Here is a 14,631-nt window from a genome sequence, read left to right as displayed (position 1 = left end):
GGCACCTCGGTCCCAGTTTTGCACAAAACTCCCACTGAACCTTGTAGGTGCCTAGACTCACATAGACCCACCAGCAGCCAGCTTCCCCCCCCAAATCAACTCTTCCCCCTCCTTCCCAGCACCTCCCGCTCGCCGTGATCAGCTGTTTTACAGCGTATAGGAGGTGCGGGGAGGAGTGGGGACGGGGCGTGCTCAGGGAGGCGGCGGAACTGGGTGAGAAGAGGTGGGGCGGGGATGGGAGCTTGGGGGAATGGTGGGGGTGGAGCCTAGGGTGGAGCGGGGGTGGGAAGAGGCAGGGTGGGGGTGGGTGCTTGGGAGCAGGGGTCGGGTGGGGGCAGGGCCTGGGGCAGAGTGGGGACGTGAGCACCCCGGGGCCCAGAGGAAGCCAGCGCCTGTGTGTCTGCGGTAAAATTCCCTTGGCACCTATTTTTCCACCTCGGAGCAGGTGCACTGCTGCCTCCCTCTAGGCATCTGCACACCTATCTCCCACCTAAGCACCAGAGCGAGTCCCAGGCTGGGGGAAGGTAGGTGTCTGCTGCCTAAGTCACATGCGGGGACTGATCCAGTAGGTGCCCTCAGGGGGTGGAGGAGGAGAGGGGAGGTGCTGGTTCGGGGAGAAGGGATTTGAGCTACCTGGCAGGTGAGCTCTAACCACTGGGCTGTGGAATACTCTGATGGGGGCCTGCTCAGTCTCTCCTGTGAACTCTGGATAATTCATCTGGGCTGGGGATCGAGGGCACACAAAGGTGGGAAGACTCACTCAGCCAGGGTGTGGGTGACCCAGGATCCAGGCCCCCTGCCCCAGAAAGCAAAGAGCAGGATTAAAAGGTCAGTTTTCACCCTGGCTGAAGTTAACAGCAACAAGGCTCAGTACTGGTCCTGCAATGTTTACTATATTTATTAATGAGTCGGAAAGGGGAGAGAGCGTCACAAAGGGATGGTTAAGGGGTGATGACACAGACCAGGGCTGGCCTTACCATGAGGCGAACTGAGGCGGCCGCCTCAGGTGCCAGACTGTGGGGGGGCGCCACTAGGACCCAGAGTGTAGATCAACCTCAGCCTGGACCAATCTACACGGGAGGTCCACTTCCTAGACACCACCGTACAAATAAGCGATGGCCACGTTAACACCACCCTATACCGAAAACCCACCGACCGCTACGCCTACCTTCATGCCTCCAGCTTCCACCCCAGACACACCACACGATCCATCATCTACAGCCAAGCACTGAGGTACAATCGCATCTGCTCCAACCCCTCAGACAGAGACCAACACCTACAAGATCTTCACCAAGCATTCTCAAAACTACGATACCCACACAAGGAAATAAAGAACCAAATCAACAGAGCCAGACGTGTACCCAGAAGCCTCCTGCTACAAGACAGGCCCCAAAAAGAAACCAACAGAACTCCACTGGCCATCACCTACAGTCCTCAGCTTAAACCTCTCCAACGCATCATCAGTGATCTACAACCCATCCTGGACAATGATCCCTCACTTTCACAGACCTTGGGAGGCAGGCCAGTCCTCACCCACAGACAACCCGCCAACCTTAAGCATATTCTCACCAGCAACCACGCATCGCACCATAACAACTCTAACTCAGGAACCAACCCATGCAACAAACCTCGATGCCAACTCTGCCCACATACCTACACCAGCAACACCATCACAGGACCTAACCAGATCAGCTACAACATCACCGGCTCATTCACCTGCATGTCCACCAATGTTATATATGCCATCATATGCCAGCAATGCCCCTCTGCTATGTACATTGGCCAAACTGGAAAGTCACTACGCAAGAGGATAAATGGACACAAATCAGATATCAGGAATAGCAATATACAAAAACCTGTAGGAGAACACTTCAACCTCCCTGGCCACACAATAGCAGATGTAAAGTTAGCCATATTACAGCAAAAAAACTTCAGGACCAGACTCCAAAGAGAAACTGCTGAGCTCCAGTTCATTTGCAAATTTGACACCATCAGATCAGGATTAAACAAAGACTGTGAATGGCTATCCAACTACAGAAGCAGTTTCTCCTCCCTTGGTGTTCACACCTCAACTGCTAGCAGAGCACCTCACCCTCCCTGATTGAACTAACCTCGTTATCTCCATACTGATTTATACCTGCCTCTGGAGATTTCCATTACTTGCATCTGAAGAAGTGAGGTTCTTACCCACGAAAGCTTATGCTCCCAATACTTCTGTTAGTCTTAAAGGTGCCACAGGACCCTCTGTTGCTTTTTAGTGTAGAACATTGTGTCTGCTGCTGGTGCATATGTATTCTCTCTGCTCTAGATGCACAGAGATGGTGGAGTGCTGTGCTGGAGGAAGGAGGGCACAAGAGACATAACAGACAGGCAGGAGAAAAGGTGAGAGGGAATAACAGAAAGCAGCAGGAGCTGCAGGGAGAGAGAGGAGGAGGAGCCTCTTATGTACCTCTCTAGGAACCCCCAGGAGCCTGGACTGATTCACACCAGCTTCTCAGGGAGCTTCCTGTTTCCTGCTGCTTCCCTGAACCCACTTGAGGAGAACAGGCAGTCAACTGAAGTAGTAGGAGCCAGTTAGGCCTTTAAGACACTGATATCTTCCCTCAGTCAGGCCCTGCTACCAGCCTGCTTATTTGTCCCCTTCAATTGAGTGTTGAGAGACACTATAGCTGGCACAGAACAGCAGTCATGAGTGAAAGAAGAAAATGCCCCTCTGGGGCAGCATTCAGAAAAAGAAAGAAAGCAAAGGAAGCTTTTCTATCTAAGCTCTCCTGAGATACAGTAACTCCTCACTTAACATTGTAGTTCTGTTCCTGAAAAATGCGACTTTAAGCGAAACAATGTTAAGCTAATCCAATTTCCCCATAAGAATTAATGTAAATGAGGGGGTTAGGTTCCAGGGAAATTTTTTTCATTAGACAAAAGACTCTATTTTTTATATATATATATGTATATATATACACACACACAGTATACGTTTTAAACAAACAATACTGGTACACAGTGATGATGATTGTGAAGCTTGGTTGAGGTGGAGGAGTCAGAGGGTGGGATATTTTCCTTACTGCTAAATAATGAACTAGCAATTGGCTGAGCCCTCAAGGGTTAACTCTCTCACTCTACAAGGCAGCAGGAATGGAGGGAGGGAGTATGTGTGAGAGAGAGAGATGCGCATTTCCCCTTTAAGTACACTGCCTTGTTAATTAGATCAGCTTGCTGAGACCTCAGCTGCTGCCAGCTCCCTCTGTCCTGAGCCCTGGTATGTCCCCCCTGCTCTATGGAAGATGGAGTAAGCGGGGTGCAGGAGCAGGGCGGAGGGGGACACCCTGACATTAGCCCCCCTCTTCCTTCCCTCCCCCTGCACAGCAAGCAGGAGTCTCGGGGAGCAGCTCCAAGGCAGAGGGCAGGAGCAGCACATGGCAGTGGGGGGAGGGACACAGCTGAACTGCAGGCAGCTGCTGCACAGGGAACTTAGGGGAGCGGGGAGCTGATAGGGGGTTGCCGGTCCACCCTGGTTCCAAGCCCCCACCAGCTAGCGGCAAGGGGCTGCTCTTCCTGCAAGCAGTAGACAAAGCAGGCGGCTGCCCAGACGTTAGAAGGGAGCATTGCCAGGGGCGGCTCCAGGCACCAGTGCACCAAGCACGTGCCTGGGGCGGCAAGCCGCAGGGGGCAGCGTGCCAGTCGCCGTGAGGGCGGCAGTCAGGCTGCCTTCGGCAGCATGCCTGAAGGAGGTCTGCCAGTCCCGCGGCTTTGGCAGCAATTTGGCAGTGGGTACGCCGAAGGCGTGGGACCGGCGGACCTCCCGCAGGCATGCCACCGAATCCGCGTTACCAACGGACTTCCCGCAGGCATGCCGCCGAAGGCTGCCTCACCGATGTGTTTGGGGCAGCAAAATACATAGAGCCGCCCCTGAGCATTACACAACTTTAAATGAGCATGTTCCCTAATTGATCAGCAACGAAACAACCTTAACCGGGACGACTTTAAGTGAGGAGTTACTGTACATAGAGACAAATGTTCACGGTGAGCCTTCCAGCCCCAGTGAGGATGTGAGTGGTGAGGAGATGCCTGATCTTCCAGTTAGTCAGAGTGCAGGTGACCTGGCAGCTACTGCAGCATCCATATCTCCATCTCAAATGGATGTAACCAGGCACATTCCTGAAGAAAAGTGTAGATCAGAGAAGAGTGTGGTGGAGGCGCAAGAAACAGCTGCTGCTGAGTTTAGTTCCTCAAGTCTAGATGATCCAGGACTGTGGACCCACTTGAGCAGTAGCCTGAGGTACTTCCTTGTACTGCATGGGCCACAGCAAGTGAAAAACTTCATGTTCCCCAAAGACAATGAAAATAGAAGTTTCCATCCAACACATTACTGGTGTGAAATCCCCAGTGGTGACAAAGTGGAGAGGCCATGGCTTATGTACTCAAAAACCCAGAATGCTGCATACTGTTTTTGTTGCAAACTCTTCCAGTCTAATGTTCCAGCCACATTGGGTTCTACAGGAACAAAGAACTGGAAAAAATCTGGCTAGAAATCTGGCATGCCATGAGAAGGCAGCAAATCACCAGAGAGCAGTCCATAGGTGGAAAGAGCTTGAGATGAGACTAAGGTTAAAGGCCACCATAGATGATCAGCATCAAGAGAAGATTGCATCAGAGTCTCTTTACTGGCAAAATGTTCTGAAAAGGCTCATTGCCATTGTGAGAATGCTTGCTACCCAAAACCTAGTACTGCGTGGCACTTCAGATCAGCTGTATGTGCCAAACAATGGAAACTTCCTTAAAATTGTGGAGCTGATGGCTGAGTTTGATGCTGTACTCCAGGAGCATCTAAGAAGAGTCACCACCCAAGAATTGTACACACACCACTACCTTGGAAAAACAATTCAAAACAAGAGCATACAGTTACTGGCAACAAAAGTCAAACAGAAGATTGTGGCAGATCTGAAGTCAGCAAGATATTACTCTGTTATTCTGGACTTGACAACTGACATCAGCCATACAGAACAAATGACTTCAACGGTGCGTTTTGTAACAACAACAGAACCTAGTGAAAATGTCCCTGCAATGGTGACTGTCAGAGAGCATTTTCTAGAATTTATTGACATTGATGATACTACAGGAGCTGGTATGACAAATGTGCTTCTTAAAAAGCCGGAAGATACGGGAATTGTGATAGCTGACATGAGAGGTCAGGGCTACGATAATGGTGCCAACATGAGAGGAAAGAACAGAGGAGTGCAGACACGGATCCGAGAGTTAAACCCTCGAGCTTTTTTTGTCCCATGCAGTTCTCATTCATTGAACTGGGTGGTCAGTGATGCAGCATAAGCTTCTAGTGAGGCTGCTGAATTTTTTAATGTAATTCAAAGCATCTCTGTATTTTTCTCTGCATCAACTCATCGATGGCAAATTCTGAAGCAACATCTGGGAACATCCTCTCTGACACTGAAACCACTGAGTGCCACACGATGGGAAAGTCGAGTGGAGGCGATAAAGCCTATCAAACACCAAATTGGGAAGATAGATGCCATAGTTGCCATTATGGAGGATAATGCTATTACAGGAACTGTTCATGGGAGAACAGTGGCAGAGGGAAATGGAATCACCAGAAACATACATAACTTCAAATTTCTGTGTGGCTTAGTGTTGTGGCATGACATACTGTTTGAAATAAATGTTGTAAGCAAGAGACTCCAAGGTGTTGACCTTGATATATCTGGAGCAATAGAACAACTGGACAAAGCAAAGTCATACCTACAGTCTTACCGGTCAGATGAGAGATTTCAAAACGTTCTGAAGAGTGCACAGAAGTTGGAAGAGGAACTTCACACTGAAGCTATTTTCCCACCCATTCAAGAATACAAGAGTCACCGAAGAAGACGACATTTTGATTACGAGGCACGGGATAATCCCATAAGAGACCCCAAACAACAATTCAAAGTTGAATTCTTTAACCAGGTGCTAGATTATGTAATACAGTCAGTTGAATGTTTCATGCAGCTCAAGGAACACAGCAGTATATTTTGGATGTTGTATGATATTCCAAAACTCCTCACTATACCTGAAGACCACCTACACCAGCAATGCAGGGCACCAGAGGCAGTGTTGACACATGATGACATCTGCAATATTGATGTAAGTGATTTAGGTGATGAACTGAAAGCCCTTTCAAAATACATTTCAGCAGGATCAACTCCAAAGGCTTTTCTTTATAAAGCCGCGCACAAGCGACCAGGGAGCTTTGCGAACAGGGGCTGCTAACAGGGAGTTTCGCAAGGGAGTTCTCCAGGTGAAGGAGGAGCTAATACAGCATCTGTGGGGTAAGTGACTGTCTGTAGTGTGTGTTTGTTTGTGTTTGGGGGTTACTTGCTGTGTGCTGAGCTTGTGTTTGTTTGTTTGGTTGTTTGAGGGACCGTGTGCTCTGGCTGGCAGTTGGAGGCAGGTTTGAAAGCTCGAAGCCTCTGGTAATTGGCTGAGCCTTAATCAGTGGGCGGGGCATTCACTCAGGCCAGGGCTTTATAAAGCCGCGCACAAGCGACCAGGGAGCTTTGCGACCAGGGGCTGCTAACAGGGAGTTTCGCAAGGGAGTTGGGAAGGGAGTGCGAGTCCCTCGCCAGCCGTAACCCCATCCCCGTGGCCCCCCCCTAAAACCTATAAACCAAACTACATTCCAAAACTCCCTTCTGTAAACCACCCTTTCACTAACTAGGATACAATGCAGGCAGAAGCCCAGCAGCAGAGTGGGGGCTATCCAGTTTATTGCACCGACTGTTGCATGTATGATTACCTGCCCTGTGGGCGGGTGGCGTATGTGTGCAGTCGGTGCAAGGAGCTCCTGGCCCTCAGAGACCATGTACGGACTTTGGAGGCCAGGGTGGCGGAACTGGAGGAGCTGAGGGAGGCAGAGAGGTATGTTGATGAGGCTTTCCGGGACACTGTAGAATTGTCCCACCTCTGCTTAGACAGCACCTGTGCTGTTAAGGAGGAAGAAGGGCCCAGGGAAGTAGAGCAGTCAATGGGAGCAGAGGGAAACTTTCCCGTAGTTGGGACCCTCCTTCCAGATGGTTCTGGGGTTGCCTCTCGCACTGAGGTTGCCTCTCCGGGGGAGGGAACTCCAGTTTCTAGGAAAAGGCAGGTGTTAGTAATGGGAGATTCGATTATTAGAAATGTAGATAGCTGGGTCTGTGATGACCGGGAGAACCGTATGGTGACTTGCCTGCCTGGTGCGAAGGTTGCGGATCTCTCGAGGCATCTAGACAGACTTATGTGTAGTGCTGGGGAGGAGCCGGTGGTCGTGGTACATGTAGGTACCAATGACATAGGGAAGGGTAGGAGAGATGTCCTGGAAGCCAAATTTAGGCTGCTAGGGAAGAGACTGAAATCCAGGACCTCTATGGTGGCATTTTCAGAAATGCTCCCAGTTCCACGCGCAGGGCCAGGTAGGCAGGCAGAGCTTCAGAGTCTCAATGCGTGGATGAGACGATGGTGTAGAGAGGAGGGGTTCACGTTCATTAGGAACTGGGGAAACTTCTGGGATGGGAGGAGCCTATACAGGAGAGATGGGCTCCACCTAAACCAAAGTGGAACCAGACTGCTGGCACTAAACATTAAAAAGGTTGTAGAGCAGTTTTTAAACTAGGAGATGGGGGAAAGCCGACTGCTGCAGAGGAGCATGTGGATCGGACACAGACTTCCCTTAGGGGAGAGTCTGATGATAGAGAATCTCCAGGTTATAGTCAGGAGCAGAGGACTGAAAAGTATAATGTAAGGGCCGGATCAGATGATAAACAGCCACATAAAAAAGAATCTGGCACATCAGAAAAAGACAGGCTAATAAACAGGGACAAGTTTTTAAAGTGCTTGTACACAAATGCCAGAAGTCTAAATAATAAGATGGGTGAACTAGAGTGCCTTGTGATAAAGGAGGATATAGATATAATAGGCATCACAGAAACCTGGTGGACTGAGAGCAATCAATGGGACACAATCATTCCGGGGTACAAAATATATCGGAAGGACAGAACAGGCCGTGCAGGGGGAGGAGTGGCACTATATGTTAAAGAAAGTGTAGATTCAAATGAAGTAAAAATCTTAAGCGAATCCACAGGTTCCATAGAGTCTCTATGGATAGAAATTTCATGCTCTAGTAAAAATATAACATTAGGGATCTATTATCGACCACCTGACCAGGACAGTAATAGTGATGATGAAATGCTAAGGGAAATTAGAGAGGCTATCAAAATTAAGAACCCAATAATAGTGGGGGATTTCAATTATCCCCATATTGACTGGAAACATTTCACTTCAGGACGAAATGCAGAGATAAAATTTCTCGATACTTTAAATGACTGCTTCATGGAGCAGCTGGTACGGGAACCCACAAGGGGAGAGGCGACTCTAGATTTAATCCTGAGTGGAGCGCAGGAGCTGGTCCAAGAGGTAACTATAGCGGGACCGCTTGGAAATAGTGACCATAATACAATAGCATTCAACATCCCTGTGGTGGGAAGAACACCTCAACTGCCCAACACTGTGGCCTTTAATTTCAAAAGGGGGAACTATACAAAAATGAGGGGGTTAGTTAGACAAAAGTTAAAAGGTTCAGTGACTAAAGTGAAATCCCTGCAAGTTGCGTGGGCCCTTTTTAAAGACTTCAATGTATACCCCAAATTAAGAAAAACAGTAAAAGAACTAAAAAAGAGCCACCGTGGCTTAACAACCATGTAAAAGAAGCAGTGAGAGATAAAAAGACTTCCTTTAAAAAGTGGAAGTAAAATCCTAGTGAGGCAAATAGAAAGGAGCACAAACACTGCCAACTTAAGTGCAAGAGTGTAATAAGAAAAGCCAAAGAGGAGTTTGAAGAACGGCTAGCCAAAAACTCCAAAGGTAATAACAAAATGTTTTTTAAGTACATCAGAAGCAGGAAGCCTGCTAAACTACCAGTGGGGCCCCTTGACGATGAAAATACAAAAGGAGCGCTTAAAGATGATAAAGTCATTGCGGAGAAACTAAATGGATTCTTTGCTTCAGTCTTCACGGCTGAGGATGTTAGGGAGATTCCCAAACCTGAGCTGGCTTTTGTAGGTGACAAATCTGAGGAACTGTCACAGATTGAAGTATCACTAGAGGAGGTTTTGGAATTAATTGATAAACTCAACATTAACAAGTCACCGGGACCAGATGGCATTCACCCAAGAGTTCTGAAAGAACTCAAATGTGAAGTTGCGGAACTATTAACTAAGGTTTGTAACCTGTCCTTTAAATCGGCTTCGGTACCCAATGACTGGAAGTTAGCTAATGTAACGCCAATATTTAAAAAGGGCTCTAGGGGTGATCCCGGCAATTACAGACCGGTAAGTCTAACGTCGGTACCGGGCAAATTAGTTGAAACAATAGTAAAGAACAAAATTGTCAGACACATAGAAAAACATAAACTCTTGAGCAATAGTCAACATGGTTTCTGTAAAGGGAAATCGTGTCTTACTAATCTATTAGAGTTCTTTGAAGGGGTCAACAAACATGTGGACAAGGGGGATCCGGTGGACATAGTGTACTTAGATTTCCAGAAAGCCTTTAATAAGGTCCCTCACCAAAGGCTCTTACGTAAATTAAGCTGTCATGGGATAAAAGGGAAGGTCCTTTCATGGATTGAGAACTGGTTAAAGGACAGGGAACAAAGGGTAGGAATTAATGGTAAATTCTCAGAATGGAGAGGGGTAACTAGTGGTGTTCCCCAAGGGTCAGTCCTAGGACCTATCCTATTCAATTTATTCATAAATGATCTGGAGAAAGGGGTAAACAGTGAGGTGGCAAAGTTTGCAGATGATACTAAACTACTCAAGATAGTTAAGACCAAAGCAGATTGTGAAGAACTTCAAAAAGATCTCACAAAACTAAGTGATTGGGCAACAAAATGGCAAATGAAATTTAATGTGGATAAATGTAAAGTAATGCACATTGGAAAAAATAACCCCAACTATACATACAACATGATGGGGGCTAATTTAGCTACAACGAGTCAGGAAAAAGATCTTGGCGTCATCGTGGATAGTTCTCTAAAGATGTCCACGCAGTGTGCAGAGGCGGTCAAAAAAGCAAACAGGATGTTAGGAATCATTAAAAAGGGGATAGAGAATAAGACTGAGAATATATTATTGCCCTTATATAAATCCATGGTTCGCCCACATCTCGAATACTGTGTACAGATGTGGTCTCCTCACCTCAAAAAAGATATTCTAGCACTAGAAAAGGTTCAGAAAAGAGCAACTAAAATGATTAAGGGTTTAGAGAGGGTCCCATATGAGGAAAGATTAAAGAGGCTAGGACTCTTCAGTTTGGAAAAGAGAAGACTAAGGGGGGACAGGATAGAGGTATATAAAATCATGAGTGATGTTGAGAAAGTGGATAAGGAAAAGTTATTTACTTATTCCCATAATACAAGAACTAGGGGTCACCAAAAGAAATTAATAGGCAGCAGGTTTAAAACAAATAAAAGGAAGTTCTTCTTCACGCAGCGCACGGTCAACTTGTGGAACTCCTTACCTGAGGAGGTTGTGAAGGCTAGGACTATAACAATGTTTAAAAGGGGACTGGATAAATTCATGGTGGCTAAGTCCATAAATGGCTATTAGCCAGGATGGGTAAGAATGGTGTCCCTAGCCTCTGTTCGTCAGAGGATGGAGATGGATGGCAGGAGAGAGATCACTTGATCATTGCCTGTTAGGTTCACTCCCTCTGAGGCACCTGGCATTGGCCACTGTCGGTAGACAGATACTGGGCTAGATGGACCTTTGGTCTGACCCAGTACGGCCTTTCTTATGTTCTTATGTTCTGGAATATATGTGCACAAATAAGATGACCACCTTCTTTCCAAATGCTTTTGTTGCTCTGTGCATACTTCTAACACTTCCTGTAACAGTTGCCAGTGGAGAACGCAGCTTCTCCAAGCTGAAGTTAATAAAAACACATCTATGCTCCACAAGGACACAGGAGAGGCTGGTCGGCCTTGCAACCATCTCAGTAGTGCATGAGCTGGCCCAGACTGTGGACCTTCAGGAAGCAGTTCAAATCTTTGCAACCAAAAAGGCATGGAAAGCACCACTTTGATTATTCAAACAGATAAAAATGCCAGTGTTTACTATGCAGACAAGAAAAGTTACATTTGCTGTTCAGGCATTTGAATGTTAAGTGTTACTTAACATTTTTGAACAAGGCATTTTAAGTGATTAGTTCTCCTTTATTGGGGTAGGTAGCAGAGCAGTACCATGAGAGGAGTAGAACAGGAAGAAGGCAGAATTGAGACCTTTCAAAGTTTTGGCCCAAGCGAGGGGACATGGGGGCGTCATTTGAGCTCCCGCCTCAGTTGCCAAAATGTTGTGGGCCGGCCCTGACACAGACTGTAAGTACCTACATGGGGAACAAATATTTGATAACGGGCACTTCAGTCTATTAGAGATAGGGCTAACACAAGACAATGGCTGGAAGCAGAAGCTAGACAAATTCAGACTGGAAATAAGGCATGATTTTTTTAACACTCACGATAATTAACCATTGGAACAACTTATCAAGGGCTTCTCCCCCACTGGCAGTTTTTTAAATAAAAATGTGATGTTTCTCTAAAAGATCTGCTCTAGTTCAAACAGAAATTAATGCAGGGAAGTCCTAGGGCTTGTGTTATGCAGGAGGTCAGATGAGGTGATCACAAGGGTCCCTTCTGGCCTTAGGATGTATGAATCTATGAACAGTGAAGTAGCAAAATCTGCAGCTGACACAAAATTCTTTAGGTCAATCAGGACCAGAGAGAGCTGTGAGGAACTTCAGAGAGACCTAACCCAGCTGGGCAATGGGCAATCTGATGGCAAATTAGGTTCACTGGTGATAAATGCAAAGTAAGGCACATTGGCGGGAAACGTTTATACAATCTGTACACTTTACAGGGTTCTAAATTAAACGGTACCAGCCCACCAAAGGGTCGTGGGTGTCACTGTAGACAGCTCAATGAAATCTCTGCTCAATGTGGAGCTGTTGGCAAAAAAAAAAAAAAAAAAAAACAACCTTGTGTTCAGTTGCACAAGGAATGGGATAGAGAATAATATGATGAATAGTCTAATGCCGTTATATACATAAATAGTGCAGCTTCAGCCGGATCCTGTATGCAGTGATCGTCTCCCCTCTCCAGGGATCCTGCAAAGCCTGAGGGGCCCAGAGAAGAGCAAGGAGAGTGATCAAGGACATGAAAAAGAGAGATCAAAACGACTCGGATTGTTACCTCAGGAGAGGAATCAGAGGAGCTAGGATGGAAGTACCTTCAATAAAGACTGGTCTCGGGCAGGTAGATTGAGAGCTCGTGTTCTCCCTGTCTCATAACCCGAGAAAGAAGGGACAGTAAGAGAAACTGAAAGTGGGAAATTCAAAACTGATAAAAGGAAATATGTTTTCACACAAGGTATAATCAGCCCAGGCAGGAATTCACTGCCATAGGAAGTCATTGAGGCCAAGGGTTAGCATTCAGAAAGGGACTGGAGCTATATGGATAACAAGAATAGCCAGAGTTGTCATAGTTAATGATAAAAGTTCTGGAAGGAAGCGTAAACCTCCTGCTTCAGGTTTTAAGATGATCTGTAATTATTAGAGACCAGGATGAGGACTAAAGTGTGGGGCAGATTATCCCATAACTGCAGCTGTGGTGTTCTCTGAACTTCCTCTGCAGAACTGGTACCAGCCACACCATATTGTGCTAGATGGGCCTTGGGTTTGGCATCTGTGCTCCTAAAAACTGGCCCACACTCCAGCAAACAGAGCTGACCTGAAGCTCTTAATTTCTGCTTTATAAATAAGCAAAGCAGATGGCTAAAGGGAATGTTAGTAACTTTCTTGTACTTACAATGTGGGCTTGCTGGGGCTTCAGTGATGTAGGGACCTGGTGCAGGCCGTCTGCATGTGGTGTATTTCACCCTACAGATTAAATTGTGATCTCTAGTAGAAAAGGAAAAGGTAATGCACCCTTCCCCGGGTTGTGCAGACTGTGGTGTGATGTTCCGAAGAGGCCAGGACTTGCCCCCAGAGCTAACCAGCAACACCCAGCTGAGTGCACCCAGCACAAGCAGGCAGGAGCTTGGAACTCTACTGATTAATCAATTGTGTTTTGGTAAAACAGAGTCAGGTCCCCCCCCACACCCACCCACCCAAGCAGGGGCAATGAAGTTACACCAGGGGTGAATTTGGGTCCATGGGGCTGCTTGTGTGAATATGGTAAACAAGATTTGTTCTTCAGCAAGGAGGGGGAACTTTGCTGTTTACATAGCAGCTAAGCCAGGGCTCTCCGTTCTCCCGTGCTTGGTGCGGCAGAGGGGCCTCCACGGGCGCCTGCGGAGAGCGGGCGGGGACGGATCTATTTAGCCCGTCTCGGTGGGTTCTTCTGCCTTCACACGTAGGAAATCAGAACCGACTTCCAAGCGCTCTCCCGGGAGCGGGAGGCAAAGGGGCTGCGGAGACGGAGAGAGCAGCACGGGGCGAGCCCCGGGAGCCCGGCCGGGGCTGGAGGGCTCGGATCACTGCGGAACCTCATTCCTCTTGTAATCTCGGTTTAAAAACCCGAGCGCTGCTGGAGTCCCTGCTCGCTCCGCGCTGCAGCAAGGTGCTCCCGCAGCCCGGCGCTTGCTGCAGTCTGCGCCCCCGGAGCCCCTTTGCATTGCACGGGCTTTGCCATTGGGTTACACCCCAGCCACGCACCGAGCAGCCGCGGCCGGGTCCCCTCCTGCACCTGCCGCGGGCCGGGCCGGGATCAGCCCAGTGCAAAACTGGACAGAGGAACCCCTGCCCGGCCCCGCGCCCTCCCCCGGCTCGGCCCCACGCCCTCCCCCAACCCCTGCCCGGCCCCGCGCCCTCCCCTGGACCCGGCCCGGCCCCGCGCCCTCCCCCGGCTCGGCCCCGCGCCCTCCCCCAACCCCTGCCCGGCGCCCTCGCCCTCCATCGGCCCGACCCCGCGCCCTCCCCTGGCCCCTGCCCTGCCGGGCCCCGCGGCCCCCCCCCCCCCGCCCGGCCCGGCGCCCTGCCCCGGCCCGACCCGCACTCACTTGCTCGCACCAGGCAGAGGTCGCAGCTGAACAGCACCAGCACGGCCGAGTTGAGGCAGGCGGGGAAGGGGGCCATGGCCCCGCGGAGGGGCAGCCCGCTGGGGCCGCAGGAACCCTGGGCTCCGTGTCCGGCGCGGCGGGTTCGGCCCCCTGCCCCGGTGCGCAGGGACGGGGGCGCGGCCGGGGCATCAGCTTCACAGGGGGGCGGCCCCGCCGGGACAGGGGCGCGGGGCTCCCCGCGGCGGCTGCCCTGGGGCTCCCCGCCGGCGCCCCGCACGGGAGCCCGGCGCAGCGCTGGCAGAGAGCCGGGGGGCAGCCGCGCTCTCCTCCATCAATGCCGCGCCCGGGGAGCCGGGCGGGCAGCGCGCAGCGCAGCGGGGCACGGGCAGGACGCGGCTGGCACCGGCCTGAGCGCAGCGCGCAAGCTGGATACAGGCGGGACCTGCGGGGCCAGCACCACTGACAGCTCCGCCCAGGCCCCCTCCCTGCCCCCCCCCCCCCCCGCGCCGGGCGGCTCCTCCCCCTGGGCTCCCCCCGCGCCGGGCGGCTCCTCCCC

At 49.7% G+C, this 14,631-nt stretch overlaps 1 protein-coding gene across 1 annotated transcript in view; it reads right to left on the bottom strand.

The window, feature by feature from the left end:
• Positions 1-14,151, bottom strand: part of FNDC4 (fibronectin type III domain containing 4) — a 42,773-nt gene extending 28,622 nt beyond the window's left edge. Inside the window, exon 1 of the mRNA XM_065402124.1 lies at positions 14,076-14,151. Coding sequence (XP_065258196.1) covers positions 14,076-14,151 — 76 coding nt within the window. The remainder of the gene's footprint in view (positions 1-14,075) is intronic.
• Positions 14,152-14,631: the final 480 nt, after the last annotated feature.

This window comes from Emys orbicularis, chromosome 3, assembly GCF_028017835.1.
Source record: "Emys orbicularis isolate rEmyOrb1 chromosome 3, rEmyOrb1.hap1, whole genome shotgun sequence".
In the NCBI taxonomy this organism is placed as follows: Eukaryota; Metazoa; Chordata; order Testudines; family Emydidae; genus Emys; species Emys orbicularis.
Note: the sequence above shows the minus strand (reverse complement) of the source record. Positions and strands in the feature narration are given on the sequence as shown.